The 17,990-nt window shown below is 37.2% G+C and overlaps 1 protein-coding gene across 14 annotated transcripts in view; it reads right to left on the bottom strand.

The window, feature by feature from the left end:
* LOC106717894 (calcium-activated potassium channel slowpoke) overlaps positions 1-17,990 on the bottom strand; it is a 57,838-nt gene that overhangs the window by 14,125 nt on the left and 25,723 nt on the right. For 10 of the 14 annotated variants that reach the window (XM_014511834.2, XM_014511842.2, XM_045678937.1 and 7 more), the window contains exons 2-9: positions 9,213-9,274; positions 8,214-8,310; positions 7,562-7,673; positions 7,043-7,194; positions 6,612-6,779; positions 5,610-5,701; positions 1,763-1,873; positions 636-741 (exon numbers count right to left, since the gene is read on the bottom strand). In XM_014511834.2, coding sequence (XP_014367320.1) covers positions 636-741; positions 1,763-1,873; positions 5,610-5,701; positions 6,612-6,779; positions 7,043-7,194; positions 7,562-7,673; positions 8,214-8,310; positions 9,213-9,274 — 900 coding nt within the window. Of the gene's footprint in view, positions 1-635; positions 742-1,762; positions 1,874-4,147; positions 4,240-4,846; positions 4,939-5,609; positions 5,702-6,611; positions 6,780-7,042; positions 7,195-7,561; positions 7,674-8,213; positions 8,311-9,212; positions 9,275-17,990 lie in introns of all 14 variants that reach the window. The other 4 variants (XM_045678930.1, XM_045678933.1, XM_045678936.1 and 1 more) reach the window with 2 other exon arrangements.

Here is a 17,990-nt window from a genome sequence, read left to right as displayed (position 1 = left end):
TTACCACAATCTCTACCAAAGTGGATTGGAGATGTGGTGCTCAAAAATTTATATCAATTTTTTAACGTGTAGTGTTCATTTTCAAGGCATGTAGTGAACGCAGTGGAAAAACCAAGCATGCACACTATTAGTATAGTCTAAGGAGCTCACAAGCCATGCGACACTTAGACAACTCACCATAAACACTCGACAATATCGACAATCGGTTAATTTGAACTACTCGTGAAAGCGAATTTTGAAATGGATACTCTTTCTTCGGCTGCCATTAATGCCAATTACAATAATCGTGTAAACCGATTCGAATTTCGTGAAGTCAATATCGATTGTTTAGAGTATGAACACGAGGTGAGCAACGCAAACAACACCCAGTAGTTAGTTACAGACAGACAGAGAGAGCGCGGGCGCGCGGGCGTGCCGTGCCGGGACAGGGAGAGACAGCAGCAGAGACACTCACAAACAGCCTCCAACACGTCATGACAGGAGAAGGTAGCCGTACACTCGGAAAGAACACCCTCTCAGCGAGGTCAACGAACGAGCATTGCTCTAGTCTATAGGAAGGATAGTCTGCACAGCTTCAAACCGACACCACGCCCAAAAAACGATCAATCGCATATCCACAGTGTGGCGCTACTTACTTTCACCCTCTGCAGGTCGATTGGATTCATAATGGTGCCTTGAAAGAATTCCACGGTAGTAAAGTGTCTCTTGAACAGGCCTTCAAGCTCCAGGTCAGGTGGTTTCCTGCCATCAACTGTTAGTTAGCTAGGAGCGTCGGTGTCGGTGGCCGGTCGCCGCCGGTCGGCCTAGCGACCGACTGTACCATGCACGCTAGGTAACAAAATACGCGGCGGTGCGGGGGGCAGGCGGCGCCGCGGCTTGCGCCGCTGCGTCGTCTTCCCGCCTCTCAAGCGATGATTGCAAAGAACCAAGATAAATTTACTCGAGTGTTTAAAACTCCTACTGTGACTATGGTATCTTTACGGAATAAAAAAGTTTTTATTATGCATATAAATAAAAAATACTGATCGACGTCGACGCGTATCGATAATAAACAGGGCCGTGCTACTAATGCCTGCACTATTCGGTCTTACTCTAACCTTGACTCGTTCAAGGTCGACGGCATTCATCATTGTACCCTGAAAAAACTCGACGGTGGTGTAGTGACGTTTCAGGAGACCCTCCAGCTCAAGGTCGGGCTCTTTCCTGAAAGCGTCGTTCCATCACACATCACTCGCCGCCTCAACAACTCCTTACCCTTACACGCGCTATTATAACTTACTTTTAAATGTAGCATCTTCAATTACATGTTAAATAGAAAACTGGTCTATATTCTATAGACGACTTAAGATCAATTATGAATTGACTCTAATTATGTATGATTTTTTTTGTTACTTAAGAAAAAATGAGTTTTTATATTCAACATTTTAACTTTCGTGCGGATTTACGCACGATATTCTTTGATAGGTTTTATCTTAATATCTTTCTTTTGTAATCTTGATTGGTTCCATACGAACTTATCGTAAAGCAACTGTCGAAATTAGATGTTTAAAAATCTAAATAAAATAAGATATTGTAATTTATTTTTGGGACCTCGCTTTAAACATTTCTCGGTGCTTGTGGTTTTGAAATAGGAGAGCATGAAATAACGCGTAGTAACTCCAGAATCATTATAGCAGTACTCAAAACAAATTATACTGTAATGGACAACTTATAATAGTTTATAATTAAAATGTATAGATTATAAATAGTTAAGACAACTCACCTATGTAAAAAAACAACCTCAACATCCACATCCTCTCTGTCTTCATGTAGGAAGTCTTTTAAAAAATGGCTTACTGATTCGTATGTTATATGTCCACATACTACAATATGCCTGAAAATTTATAAATATATTATAGCATTTATATTAGTCTAAGCAAAGTCTTCTAAAAAGAAATTGCTTCAAATTAAATTAAAAAGCTGTCAAAGCGAATCAAATTTGAGGCTTTGCCAATTGTTTAATTATTTGTTTTTGAATTGGACTTACGAAAAAGCTGTTTTAAAATACTTGAGCTTAAAAATAATATAACACAAGCAATATTTTAAAAAGCATCACAAATACATACAGAAGATAGATAGAAGGAAGTACAGCAATTTGAAGTTTTATTTAACACCTGGGACCACAGTAAAGACAGTCTAACATTGAAAATAAAGAGCAAAGGTCACGACAGGGTTAAACAAAACAAAAGGTGAGGTAAGCATGAGGTAGTCAACACTGTTAATAAAGTCATACTCTAAGATAATATTATTACTAATGATAAAAACAGAAAGATCCAGAATTTTAATTTGAAACAAAGAAAGATTGAAGGCGTAACACATTTTGACTTTAACAATGTTGACTTTGATGTACAAAATACTTATTATGTTCTTTCATTTTTGAATCAATTAAGCATACATTATAAATAAAAACAGTGATAATATTTTCAGAAGTAAGTTTTGTAAATTGATTTTAAATTTCATCAAAATTGAATGAACATACTCAGTAGCGTTCAGGTCTTGTGTAACTATGTCTCTACCACACTAAAGACGATAAGTTTGACACCAAAAGGTATAAAAGATACCTTGGTATGGTGATACTTGCAATGCAAGATCTTTTCAAACGAAACTAACAAACTATCACACTCAAATAAAAATGAATCTGACAGATTCTACGACTTTTTTAAAATGGAAATGTAATGATATTTGTATGTAGATAATGGTCTTTTAACATTAAAGGACTACTTTGATTCTATAAGTGTTATATAGATAAATGAATAGTTCCTTAATGTTTCAAGAGAATTTAAATATGTGTTATACTGATAAAAGAAGATATTAAAAGCTTGCGTCTCAGTACACTTTTCGAAATACTCGAGTTTGAACAAAGTTAATGTTTACTTTTAATTATTTTCTGAATATCTGGGATGGAGCCTCAATTCTTTATAAGTTCAAAATTAAGAAAGGGTTAGGCGGCGTTCAAATGCAATGTGTGACTGCATACATACATTAGATCGTGTTCGAAAGATTGATGGGGTAAGTGTTTCAAATAATGTTAAATAGACAGAGTGAACATCGAATAAAACATCGTGGAAAATTATATGGACAGAAATAAAGTTGGGATGCATTATGCTCGTGGCTACAATAACATCACATACAACATGCAAACTAGAATTCATCTAAGGTGTGGCAAAGGAACTGAATTCATTTCTTTCAAAATCAACAGTTAATCTACCTTGTTAATCAAATGTCGCATAAAATCGCAAACACTTTTATTAAATCATTAAATTCGAAATCTTTAAATGTATGATCTGTGTTAACTCGCCGCTAAGATGATGTTGAGAATGTCGGATGGCATGTCCAAAACTAAAACTATTTCTGCGTTAAAATGTCCTCAATGCACACAGCCTTGCCACGCTCTATGAATTTTTTACGCAAATACATACACTAAATATACCGAGGGGATCGACTCAAAATTACAATACAAATAACAATACATTAAGTGGGGCAACATCAAGAATAAGAGAATAAGTACATTTACAAAGTCGTGCAGGCAGGGAGGTAGAGGGAGGCGGGCGGAGCGGGTGGCTTCGTGGCACTCACTAGTCGCGGCCGCATCGGCAGCGCCACGCGGGCGTCCCTGCCGGTCGGCGGCACGGTCCGGACCGCGCTCGCCGCGCCGTCCGGACCGTGCCCGCGTCGGCCGGCCAGACCGGGCCGGGCCGCGCCCGCGCCGGAGCTGTCGACGTGTCGACACATGACAACGCCAACAACAACTCACTACTACGGTACCACTCAACATTTAACTTTTCGGATCTAAGCGTTGTACGTTTAACATTCCATATTAATACGTATAGGTATAGTACAGTACAGTACACTAACAGAACATAATCATGATACCTATATGACGAGCGATAACACTAGCCACTATCTGCTGGTCTATAGTCAACTGAACTCAAATTAATTCAAAGATAATTTACAATCAATACCGACTCAAAAACAAAGACAACGCGCGGGACTCGCATCCCGCCAAAGATAAAGTGAGAACACAGAAGCGTGCTAAGAGAGGAAAAGGAAGATATAGATTTCACAACACGGAACACATTCAACGGACTGAGTGAAGACAGCGGCTCACCTGCGTCCCCGCTCATTCTTGAGGGTGCCGCCATACTTGGGTCTAGTGCCGATTAAGTCAATTATCTCTGGGATACAACTGGCAAATATCGCCTAAACGCCGACAGACAAAACATTGAGGTTGACATTTAGGCGGACCAGCGGTCCGGGCGGCGCGGCGAGCCGCCGGGCGCGGCAGGCGGCTCGGCGCGCCGTTGTGGCGTGGGCGTGAGCGCGCGGCTGCGCGAGGGCGCACGGGCGAGAGGCGCGGGGCGCGGGGGGCGCGGCACTGGCTGTGTGTGACTCGGGACTCGCGGGGTGCCGGAGCTAGCGCTACAGCGTGGCGACAGGCATCGTGTGCAAGCGAACAAACCAAACACTACTTCATCGACAGCATTACCAAACTTTACATCGGCTCTCTCCAGATCTAGTCTCGTTAGAAGGATTAAAAAAGCTCAACGATATCTCGAGTAATTTTACGAAAAAAGGCATGTAGTAGTGCGTCGGTCGACCGCGCGCCTGTCTCAGGGTTCGGGGAGAGGGGCGCGGCCGCCGGGAGCTAACTCTTCGAGCATGCGCCACGGCACCGAGAGACCGATTCTAGTGAAGGATTAATAAACTTCATTAGCAAACTCCGCATTCAATCAACCAAGTCAGATTGAAACCGTGAGAGGTGGGAAGGCAGGAAGCCGTGTGGAGCGGGGGCGTGAGAGCAGGGTACCTGCGGCGGACGTCCTTGTTGTACCGGCCGCCGTATTTGTTCCGCTGCGCCGCCAGCTCCGTGATCTCGGGGATCCAGCTGGCGAACACAGCCTACGATACACAGCAAAGACCGCGCGGTGAGCACCGGCCCCCCGCGCGCCCGCCCCCCGGCCCGCCGGCCCGCCGCGAACCCTCGCGCTCGCACAAGGCTGTGTGGCTTGAGTGTCGTCTGTCTGCGTGTGGCTGCGTGTGGCTGTGGCGTGTGGACGGGTGCGGGACTTGGGTGCCGTGCCGAGCTACGCTAGCGGGGCTACGTGACGGCAAGCCGTGATGGGACTCGTGACCGGGAGCATGCAAAGCCTGGATTCATACGCTAACTAATCGATGAACAGAACTTAAAAAGAAATCGGTATCACCGGTTCCTAAACTAAGACGATGGGCATTCGGTATAGACGCTTGGTAGACACGCACACGGGCGGACCGTCGAGGGCACCCGCTAGGCTGGGCTCGCCCGCGAGCTACGAGCGCGGGTGGGCCGGACTAGTAGCGCGGGGCGAGGACCGGCACGCGTTTGCCCGCTAGGCCCGCGGGTGTGCGCGAGTAGATAACACAATACATCTGACGGCACTGAGCAAGCTTTCGTATAGGTGATGAGTTCACATCGTCTCGGGAGATCGAGCGACCCAGACCGTTCACGGCACCACGGGCGCAGCTAGCGTCGCGCGCGTCGCGGAATGAATCGCTTTCTCTCGCGTCTTTCAACTTATATATCAAATTGATACCTTTTTCCATGTTCACGCTTCAGCTCGCCACTGTACTTGGACCTACTTCCTACCAGCTCTATAATTTCGGGAATGCTACTAGCGAACATTGCCTGCAACAGACCATGGTGTCGATAGGGCATCGGGTGTGTCGCAGACACCATCGCGTGGTGCACGACAATGTCCACTTGGAGTTTCGGTATACTAGGTGACATACAGTAGAGTGTAGCCGATAGCGGAGCGAAATAAAAATAAAAGGAACGAGTGTGTGTCTACCAGTGATGTGAGCAACTGAACACAGCCAGGCACAGGTGCGCATGCAGAGATCGCGAGGTGGGAGGGGAGAGGCGGCGCGGGACCGGCGCGCGGCGGGCGCCTCCGCGACAACTACTGTCTCGGACTGTCGCGTACCACTCGTACCAGTCGTACCACTCGTACCACAGTCCCCGATACACATCCCGATACCCGATATAAGCACGGCCATAGATCCTTCGGCAGCACATTCGTGGTAAGTATCACATAACAAAGCAAAAGAAAAACAAAATACATCCATGCAATAGAAATCGCTCCTTGTGAGGTTTCGAGTTACGAAAGGCGCTCCTTCGGTAGCGACGGAGTTAGAGAGAGTCGCGACACACAACTCGGCGTCGGCGCCGCTGTTCGCATGCGTCTAGGTGCGCTAGCCAGGCGGACAATCATTCAACGAGCTGTGCGTTCAGTAACACTTATGCCTAAGTCCCATCGTCAGCTATAGAACATGGCTCATATCGAGCTTTCATTGAATTTCCTTTTGCTTTGTTATCAATCAGCATCGTTATGCAAGGAACTGCAAGCTTGGCGTTCGCTGACGCAAATGCTACGTAAGCTACGTCGTCACGGACAGTTAAGTCACCTTTTATTGTTTTTAAAATTAAATCTTGCTTCTCCTTGCAAAAATATTCAGTAACAGATATCAATATAAATTTAACAATTTTCATTTAATTAGTTATACATATATATAAGAAAAGAGAAAGTGAGACTTACCAAGCCGACGAGCAGAAAAAAAACCAAAAATGTTCTGCCGAGAACAGTGTGACAGAAGACGTCACCGTAACCTACTGTGGACATGGTCACTATGAGAAAGTACACGCACGTCCAATACGAGAGCGACTGCGCGTTGTCGAACTCTAGGGGGTCACCGGAGTTCTCCAACTGCGGACGGAATGACATGATCCTTTTAATACTAATTATTAGAAAAAAAAACAAAATGTAAGCAATATCAAAATGTAAGTAGTTTTGTTAGTCAGTACATGTGTTTGATACATGCCTCAATAGATGGCGCAAGGGTTTTCTTAGATCACGGTAATGACTTTCATTTGTTGGATTTCATTAATAAGTTTTAAACTTAAAAATTAATTTGCAATTAAAAATGTTAGTGCGGATATCTAATTATAGGTTACATTTATATAACTCACCAAATGTATGATACCGGCTGCGGTCAACCATACCGATATAAATATAGAAACTAATTGGGCCAGCCGTATCGAACTCGATGTCTTTAATATATTGAGGTACTGCAAAATATCAGGCACGGTCATTAAACGTAGAGCTCGGAGGAACCTAAGCCCTGGAAACAAACAAAATAATTAAAATTTACTTGCTCATTTCAGTATCATGTAGTAAATTAACGAAGTTAACATTTCAGAGATACAACATTCATTCACATCTATGCTGGCTGCTGCAAGTATGGCTCTTGGTATAATTATAAATTTAAGTGATGTCATTGTCTGAAAGTACTCTGCGTTCCAATCACCTTTGGTCCGTCCTTATGGAGGACCAAAGGACCATGGATTTGGATGCGTCTTTATGGAGGTATAAACTAATATGCGATTAAACACCCATAGTTTCTGAAGCCTGATTGAAATTAAATGTATTTAGAATAATAAATAACTCTAAATAAACCACAATGAAATAGAAAATGATGTATAACTTACCTATCCACGTTCTATCCAGATATATTGATACAAAGGAGGGGGGTATTGTGAAATAATCTACAAATGAATACATCTCGAGCATGAACCATAGTTTGTCACTAGCTGCTATAAACTGTAACAGAAAATAAAAGGATTTAAACTTTCATGTGACATTATTTTAACTAATTAAAAACAAATAAAATCACATTTAGTCAGTCCGAATACGGCCCAGGTTCAATCACTAACCCTAAAGAAAGACCTCCAACGGTCTATAGACTAGTCGGTGCCGACATCACACGTTAGTGAAACTGTTTATAATTTGTTATTTAAAATAGAAAAAATATAAAGTGCTTTAAAATTATATCTATGTAAGAAAACAATTTTTTTTTAAACAGAATTTTTAAATATCTAACAGTTTTATTTAATAGTAAATAGCTAAAAGTCTAAAATCTGATTAGAATTTTTTAATCTATCTTATTTCAAAATCAAAGCTTTTGTCAACATTAAGTTTGTAAGCGGTGTTAACTTTTGCTGAAAACCAGAATACTACGAAAAACTGTTTTTATGAAATTCAATTGTTTTTAAAGTTAAGTAACTTTTCCACTGAGCGTGGTACGTAGTTTTCCAGTCATTGTTATACTGACTCGTTTAATTATAACAATTAATTACTTACTCGTATAAAAAAGTAGACCATAAAAAATATGTTAAAGGCAAGGTCGATCTGCTGAGTTATATTGTCACTCCATTTCTGGCAACGTTCCACTTCCTCACTGCAAATAGAAACGGTAGCCATCACATAGTCGAAGTGTCAACAACATAACATACATACGCCCTCGTTCTGACCAAATTATAGTGTCCGGAATGACCCATGGCATGAAAAGGGTTACAACTATGGATTCTTTAAAAGATATAACCCTTTTCGTTAAGAATTACATCTCCAACCAGATGAGATGTAACTCTAAGTCACATGGATCGTTAAGTATACCGGACAACGGTGCATAGTGCTTTTTTATTGTTTGAAGACATCGTACTAACATATAGCAAAATTAAAAGCAACAGTGTTCTCAGCCATTGTTATAAAAGCTTATATACAAGCGTTATTCAGCTCACATAACATCTTGTAAATATGTTATGTATCACATATATGTTGGTTAATTCAGTCATAACGGTGACGTAATCAAGCCAACGACTACGTAACATTTCAGCTGACAAATTAAACAAAAGCTATACACATAATGACTATGTCCAGCAAATGTTTCTTTTCACATTTATAACAATTTAACTCACGTATTCCTTTATTCAGCATCGGCATTCACAAGATTAGCATTAATATTAGCGCGTAAGTTCAAAATATAAACAAGTAAATGCGCCTTGACTTATAATACAACGGAATTAGACAAAAGATAATTTATACTTTGGTATTAACATTTCATGATTTGCTTTACCGTGGTATTCGCTGATAAAACAATTGAATATATTGTTATCTCTTTTATTTTCTTAGAAGAGACATAAATAACAATATAATATGGCAATAGAATAAATATATCAGGGTCTTATGAAACTCAACTTTTCTCCTAACATACTCATTCTATTAATTTCAATTCTTTCGTTGTTATTTCCACTGCTATAAAGCCATTGCGCATTTAGGATTTGTAAGAGGAAATATATTTACCTGGACGCGTCAATGAAGTAGATGATCAGCGATGCTATACTGAGAATGAACACCAACACTACCTGGAATTAAAAATATAAATCATTAGTTATTAGAAAAGATAGAAATTAGATCCAGGATTACGATTTGGACCCAAATTTCCCAGGCCTCAAGTCTTGTACTAAAATGGGGTTCATTGATTTTGGGAATTGCCTTGGACATTTTGATAACATCTATATATATAAAAGAAAGTCGTGTTAGTTACACTATTTATAACTCAAGAATGGCTGAATCGATTTGACTGAAAATTGTTGGGCAGGTAGCTTAGAACCAGGAAACGGACATAGGATAATTTTTATCCCGTTTTCTATTTTTTATTCCGCGCGGACGGAGTCGCGGGTAAAAGCTAGTTTTGTATAAGTTTTATTGAAACACTGCATTGTAAGTCTGCTTATAAAGTCTCACTGATTCTCTATTTTCTTTCTCTAATTAAAAGGCGGTCAATTTATAATTTAGTACGAAATAATTTTGATAATTTAGAGGCAGGTGATTAGACCTACTTAGCTCTATTAAATATCATCCACCAGTATCGTAAGAAATGCAAAGAAATGAATACCATAAATTAATTCATCTCAGTAAACAAATCACTTTATTAGAAATAAACATTAAAGATGTTTGTATTTTAAATTGCGGTAAAAATAAACGTTTTAATTTTTCTATTGCATTTTCAACTGAGTTATAAAGCAATTTCTGTCACCTATTTAGTAGAAAAGCTAAAAGTGCCTCAGTTAGGATGTTGCGGCCTCTCTCCGTGTTCGGAATGTTCTCATTTGAGCGTCGCTTTCTGTTCAAAAAACTTGTCTCAAAGTTTAGCATAGTCTAAATTTCTTTGAAAAAAACATGCATAACAAAATATTTTTGTAAATGAGTTTCTACAGTGGGAACCCCCGGTATACGTCTATTTGCTCAATAAAATTCAAATAATTATATTAATCTTAATTCAAAAACATATCGTAAGATCGTTGACCTTACAGGTCAATGAACTTTTCAATAATTAATGTACAAGTATCTTCAATTTGTTTAAATCTCACCACCTACGTATTTCGTGGCCACTTTACGACCAGCTAACTGAAAATTTATGATGCATTCGCTATAGTGTACCGACTACTAGTTGAATTTCTAATCTAGCGTTACTAGGTTCATATTAGAGTTACATTCGAGGGTCTATTTTAAAATTTTCATGGCATAAGAATGCTATGCCACAATAGTTTCTACTTCTTTAGAAAAACATATATAGGTGACGACAAGACAAATCAGACAGATCACAATATTAATTCAATGCAATTACTGCACGTCACGTATATTTATATATACATTAATCGTGGATTACTGAGACCAAAATCCCCGTTTAAAACATAATGTTATTGTTGATGAGGTGGAGTCTTCGATAGCTTTTATGAAGAATAAAAGATCTGTTTTTGGCGATGAATCGATTACAATGACTTTCAATTAATAAAAAAACCAATAACGACAAGACGTAGACGTAAAAAGTAAAAAAATGGTTGCGCGCGCACTGGCCACTATACCCCTGGGCCGGTGTTGCCGCAACAGTTATCTCTGTTTTATCACAGGGATGATATGTTTTATAGAGAGATTTTGGTCGCAGAAAACGACGGTAAACCAATCCTTTTAAAACGTAGTTAAATCACGACTGCCACTTAATATGCATTAGGAATTACAAATGAGTCAGTACGCTCCAAGTCCACGTGATGTCATCCCTAAGGTGGGAGGAGGTGATGTAATGTTTCTAATGTTTGATTCAGCAATGATGTATTAGTTTGTCTGTGGGTTTATTAACGCGTTGAATTGAACTTTGCACTTAGTACGTGACAATATGAAACCATTTGCCTACTTACACATTACATTATTTTTTTAAATGCATTTACATCTGTAAGTTCTTCTTTGTGTTTTTTTTCTTTTTGTTAAAAAAGGGGAATGGGATGACAATTTGTTTTTGAATATTTCATGGGTGAATATATCCAGCACTTATTCGTGTAACATGAATATTCTTCATACATTCTTTCAAAATTTGTGAACCACGAACAATAACTTTCTAACACTTTATTGAATGTATGTGGAAGCGGTTTAAATCATCTTCAACTTGGCACAATTCCGACGGAAATTCGATCGAGATTTGATTGGAAATTGTTACAGAGATTCAACACTTATCGTTACGTTCTCTAGAAATGAAACTTTATTTTTTTTACACGCTTAATTGAAAGGCAAATGATTTATGTCGCGGTAGCATCGTCCAAATCAAGAAATAATTTACAAACTGAGTCAGTTAATATTTTTTAGTGTTTTTTTTTTTAAATAAATATAAGAAAACTAAAATGTCACCGCATCTATCTGGTTGTTTTAGTGATTATTAACTTAACAGTTAAGTATATCTATATATATAAAAGAAAGTCGTGTTAGTTACACTATTTATAACTCAAGAACGGCTGAATCGATTTGACTGAAAATTTATGGGCAGGTTGCTTAGAACCAGGAAACGGACATAGGATAATTATTACCCCGTTTTCTGTATTTTTTATTCCGCGCGGACGGAGTCGCGGGTAAAAGCTAGTTGTTACTATATGTTTATCAACCGGCTCCTACGTAGTAGAAACAGTGTTCTTTCACACATCTATCTCAGCTGTCTCTTCTTACACATATACTCTTTCACAAAAATCTTCTATACTTTTAAGGCATTTGTCTACCTTTGTAGCCATCCAATTTCATTTGTAAGAGAATTTACTCTTTTGTTTATTTAGCCTTCATCTCTTTGATGAATATTATTGTATTATTATTTCGTATGTCTGCTCTATGACTGATTCTCTTTTTATTAATGTCATGCCTATGATAGACGTTTACAATTTGGCTGTATAGATAAGGCAGGTGTATCCGTTGTGAATTTGTGTTTCGTTTTATATTGCGACTGCCGAATGACGCGGTAACTTCCGACGAACGTCAAAAGTAAAATATTGCTTTTGTGACCGGAACTCGATATACGATAACCGTTTTACACTACGTTCAAAATCCGATGTTGGTACCGTACCAAAAACTTCCTTGATTCTCTATTTATTGTTGGTTTTCTACATCTTTCTGTTGTTTTTTATGATTAGTTCTTATATACCTTTTGTAGTGTACTTCACGTTAGGAAATTTTGTCCTGAATAGCTATTATTTATTATCCGTAATCAATAGACTTTCAGTCTAGACATTGGTACATCGTTCATAAGTAAAGGGAGATTCTAAATGGTGTACCAGATATTAACTTCAGCTTATTTAAGTAATTGATCTTTAGAACTATTTTACTATTTAAATTAAAACTAGCTTTTACCCGCGACTCCGTCCGCGCGGAATTAAAAAAATGCACGCAAGATAAAAAGTTCCTATGTCCGTCTCCTAGTTACCTCCTCATCAATTTTCAGCTAAATCAGTTCGACCGATCTTGAGTTATAAATAATGTAACTAACACGACTTTCTTTTATATATATAGACTAGCTTTTACCCGCGACTCCGTCCGCGCGGAATAAAAAATAGAAAACAGGGTAAAAATTATCCTATGTCCGTTTCCTGGTTCTAAGCTACCTGCCCACCAATTTTCAGTCAAATCGATTCAGCCGTTCTTGAGTTATAAATAGTGTAACTAACACAACTTTCTTTTATATATACAAGATGTTGTCAACCATAGAATATCACATTACATTTTTTTGCCACTCAGAATTCTTCTTATATAAAAATAAGGAAAATTTCCTCTTTTCTTTCAAGCTAACATTTTTGTTGTTGAGAACACTGTTTAAATATGTAACGAGGCCGACGTGCACTCGCGAGGGACAAAGTTTAGATGGGCCAAGTTTCACCGCGACGCCTTTGCCACTTATAAAGAGTGACGTAGAAAATAAGCAATTTTTAAATTTATCGTGATATGTTATTGATCCAACATTAAGAAAGTGAGTTTATTTTATTGACGTCCTTTTTGATTCCCCCTGTATATATTCGATATTTTTTTTATTTTATATTATGATAAATATGTATAAAATGAGGTTATGTTATCAAATGTTTTTGAACAACCAAAGATTTGCTTTGTAATATAAAGAAATACCATCAATCATATAATACAACATTTTCCATCCATTTTGGATGGATGTATGAATTTATTCATGATGGATGTGTGGTTTGACAAGAAAAGATAAAGTTTAGAATGAGTATATCAGAGGAAGTTTGAAAGAAGCGCCAGTTATCGCAAAATTGAGGTGCAGAAGGTTAGCGTGGTTTGAACATGGGGATGATGTTCATATTAACAAAAAAGTTATGATATTGAATGTGGATGGCTATAAAGATAGAGGAAGACCAAGGAGAGTATGGATGGATTGTGTGAAAGAGGATACGCGTAAGAAGTGGGTAAATTCAGATATGACGGCTGATAGAGATGTATGGAGGAGTAGTACATACTGTGCCGACCCTCCATAGGGATAAGGGCAGGTTGATGATGTATTCATATATCGTCACCATTACATCTATCCATTTCTATTACTAACTAAAGTGAATAAAAAAAAAGAATCAGGCCAACATGGTTTGGCAAAAAGTAAACAGGTTAAATCAACAAAAGGTTAAAGCGCAACAACCTAAATAATTCTAGTTAAAAAGCAATGCAATCTGCTTTGTCAGTTAGATGTTTAACCGCGATCTCTATTGGATTACCGGTAACGGGAACACTGAAGCCTAATCCTGTTACGCTACATCCAATTACTATGTCGTCGAGCGCCATCTAGTTGCATCGCCTTGACTTAAGAGCTACGGAATCCGTTTTACGTTCCCCAAGGTTGTTTTCTTAGTTCAAGATTATTTTTCTTTACGTAATTTATTTCTATATTATTTTTGGATTGTCTTAAATATTTTTTAATAGTTTAAATGTTATTTTATTTACATTACCAATCTTATACAGAAAAGGATTTGGTTACTTTAAAAAGACATCAACGAAATTTCAGGCTTCAAACTATATATATAAAATAAAAACTCTGATAAAAATGGAATACATTTAAGTATAATACTAGTGACTAAATGCAGATATGGTCAAACAAGTATGTCTAGCCCGATGAAAGTGGCGCTGCTATCGCGATTAGTTCTGTAAGAAAATATATAAAACCTACATGGGCATAGAGCATGGCACAAAACAAAAAAAACATATGACAACTACATTACGAAAATAACCTTCTGACACTTTTTTGATATTGACAGGAGGTCGCTAGTGAGCTAACATAATTAAGTTTGACTTACCGCCACCAAGTCAAATATACTTGTCGGTCTATAACTTATTTTATGTTTAATGTAAATATTTATAAACAATATGTCTAAGTACAAAGGTATAAATAATTTAAGATGCAAAACAATTCACATGGTGCAACTAATTCTCGTATAATTTAATCGATGTAAATTAATACACGCTTTATAAATTATGCATTGGACAGAATTGCGCATAAATATAAATTACATAGGATCTGAATATAGCATATTGCGTTTTATCCTAGAATTTCACAGCTCTTTATACGTCCCGACTGAGAGGCTCGGAGCCTACCCTATGTTAAAGGTAAGACCATAGTCAACCACACTGGACAAGTGCGGGTTGGTTGACTTCACATATATCATTGATAAATGTTTATATGAAAATCGAAAATCGAAAAATACATTGGTACATGGTGAGATTCGAACCCAGGACTTGCAGTTGACAAGTCAACTGCTTAACCCCTGAGCCACTGAAGTGTAATGTGTATGTCTTATTGTGCAATAAGACAAACTGTAAATTTCCTATTTCGCAATTTATTTTTTTGTTTTTTTAAACTGAAGATTTTGTTAATCAAAAGTTAACTTAGTTTAACATCAACCACACTTTAATCTTCACGTACAATTTTCGTTTAAGAGATGATGATTGTGATTAGGGAATGAAAACATAACACAGTAACTATGTCCGTTTTAAATTAAGCTTAAGTATTGTGATCACTAATAAATCGACCAAAAACAATCTACAAGAAAATGCCTTAGAAAATAGTAACATATTGCAAAAAATAGATCATTAAAAAATAATAACTGGGTAAAAAGTAAATGACATTGTAATCAAACTAAATAACTTCTTAGTCTTTTATTAAGAATTTATAGTGGCTATAAATCCAGTAGTAGAGATAGGAAAATATTTATATTGTCCTTGAGTGACCTTCAATAGACAGGACAGACAGGCGCCGGGCTATGACTATCTTTATGGCTTATTCATTATAAGGATAGGATTACTAATGTTATTTACATATGTATTGTGTCTTATTTACTTTAATAAATACATAACTATTAATGTTCTTTTGTTTTTTTTTCCCATTGTTTTAGCATCTCAAAAAGTACGACTTACGAATTAATATGACAGTAGGTGGGTGGTTACCCTTTAGATATTTTTATCTCTCATTCTTTACGAAAAAAAAGGAAAAAAATATTTATATGTTTCGATAAAGTGAACAAATAGCAATAGTAAAAGTAAGTTAAATTCAAGCTTGTATTAGTTCGGCATATCCAAAACATTTCGAATTAAGTTATATTAAACAAAATTCAATCTTATATCCAAGACAATGAGTGGATATTCAACTGCAACAAATAGAGTATATTAAAATAGTAAAAGAAGTGTTTCTACGTGTGGTATTGATCAAGCAATGCCTGCGCGAGTCTTTCAAAGCTGGACCAAAGCGCAACTAACATTATAAAGATTCACACAACAAACATAAAAAGTTCGAGTTACTGTATTGTATAATTGGAAAGTAGGTGAGCTTTTAAATCATAACATAATAAAAAATATGCAAACTGTTTGTATTAAATATTCCTATAAATTTAAATGTTTAAACTTTTGTGAGACATAATTCATCATCATCAGCTCACTATACGTCCCAATTGAGAGGCTCGGAGCCCACCCCAAGTTTGGGGTGACTAGGCTAGTCAACCACGCTGGCCCAGTTCGGGTTGACTTCACACATATCATTGAATTTCTTCTCAGATATGTGCAGCGTCACGATGTTTTCCTTCACCGTAAGAACGTTGGATAAATGTACATATGTAAATCGAAAACACATTGGTACATTGGGATATAATCATGTGCTATATATTCATGAGTGTAAACGTTTTTAATACGTTAGTAGTTCTGGAAAAAAAACGTAAAACTTGAGTCTGTGACGTCACTGCGGTTTGTTGGTAATCTGTGGTCTCTGCCTATCTCTCTGGCAATAATGGCGTGTTGATTGAGAATAGTGCGTTGTGATTTTTAATGTGCAAGTACAAAGGCTCTAATGATCTGTCAAAAATTGCTAGAAAAGTACAGATTTCAACAAAATTTAAGATTTATAAAAAATCGTAATTTTGATATTATCTATTCTACTAACTTCACTTGTTTTTTCGATTTGATAACCATGACGTCACAACATGGCGTGGGTTAAAAGATATTCTTATATGAAAGGCATTTTAAAAGACAAAATGTACGAAACTTGCAAATTGAACGAAATAAAAAGACTGCTTGCGAACAGTCCATGTTTTGAAGCCATGTCGTTGTCAAACGCAGTGTGTTAACGTGGATTTCAATTGTGTTGCTGACACATTTATCTTCAGCTTATTTACGCTTTCAAAACGTTAACTAAATGCTAGTTATTTAATTTGAAGTATATATAAATTAACACACACACTGAAATCAAATACCAAAAATTATATTCTTAGGTACTTAATATTTCGTGATAAAAATATATTTTAACACTATCATTATGTATTTATTAAATCCTTTTAGATCTTTTGTTCTTTTTATTCTATTTAACAGACTTTCATAAAATTTTAATTTAATTGCACAAATTTTGTAATGAATCAATAATATTACAAAATTCAAATATACTAGTGTAACTGTATTAACCAAGGATTTCCGAGACCAAAATCTCGATATAAAACATAATATCGTTCCTGTAATAATCTTAGACAAAACAAAGGTGACAATATGTTTTAAACAGCGAATTATGGTCTCAGAAACCGACGCTTAATGACACAAATAAATAATAATGATAGGTATAAATAATGCAATAAACATAAAAAGCACGTAATGATTTGAAGTCGAAACGTTTAAATACATATTTAAATAACACAAAGATGTTGACGCTTCGAACGGAAAGTCTATTTCGATAGTGACACAAATCTCTGTTTACCCGAGAGTATGAAAAATTATTATAGTGTATAAATAAACCACACTATATCCCGTACTTTTGTATCCGGGATTTGTCAAAAAATAGCATTACAACGTGTGCGACGAAAAGAGTTATTAAAGTATATTTAAAAATATAACAGGACATGAGACTATTTTCGTCGGATGGGTCGATTTTCATTCTTGAGAAGTGTCCTACTTAACTTTTCTATAGCAGTATATGGACCGCTGTACACGGACAGCTTTATGCAGGTATATGCTGTGCCGCTAGAATCTTATGTTAGCAAAAACTAAAGTCGGAGTACTGCTGCCAACTTGAATCCGTTGCTAGCAGTCCGTGGTTTCGAATCGATCTTTCCAAATAACGGTTTACATTAAATTTCTAATTTTCATGTAAGATGTGTTGTGAAATGTTTTACCGCGTTGCCATCTTGTAAGGTAAATTTAAATTGTTACGTTTTAATTGAATGCGATTATTTCAATTAAAACACACGTCTCATTGTTCTAGGAATTAAAAAAAAAGACGATGTGAACTCGGATTTTTTT

Source organism: Papilio machaon, chromosome 8 (genome assembly GCF_912999745.1).
Source record: "Papilio machaon chromosome 8, ilPapMach1.1, whole genome shotgun sequence".
NCBI lineage: Eukaryota > Metazoa > Arthropoda > Insecta > Lepidoptera > Papilionidae > Papilio > Papilio machaon.
Note: the sequence above shows the minus strand (reverse complement) of the source record. Positions and strands in the feature narration are given on the sequence as shown.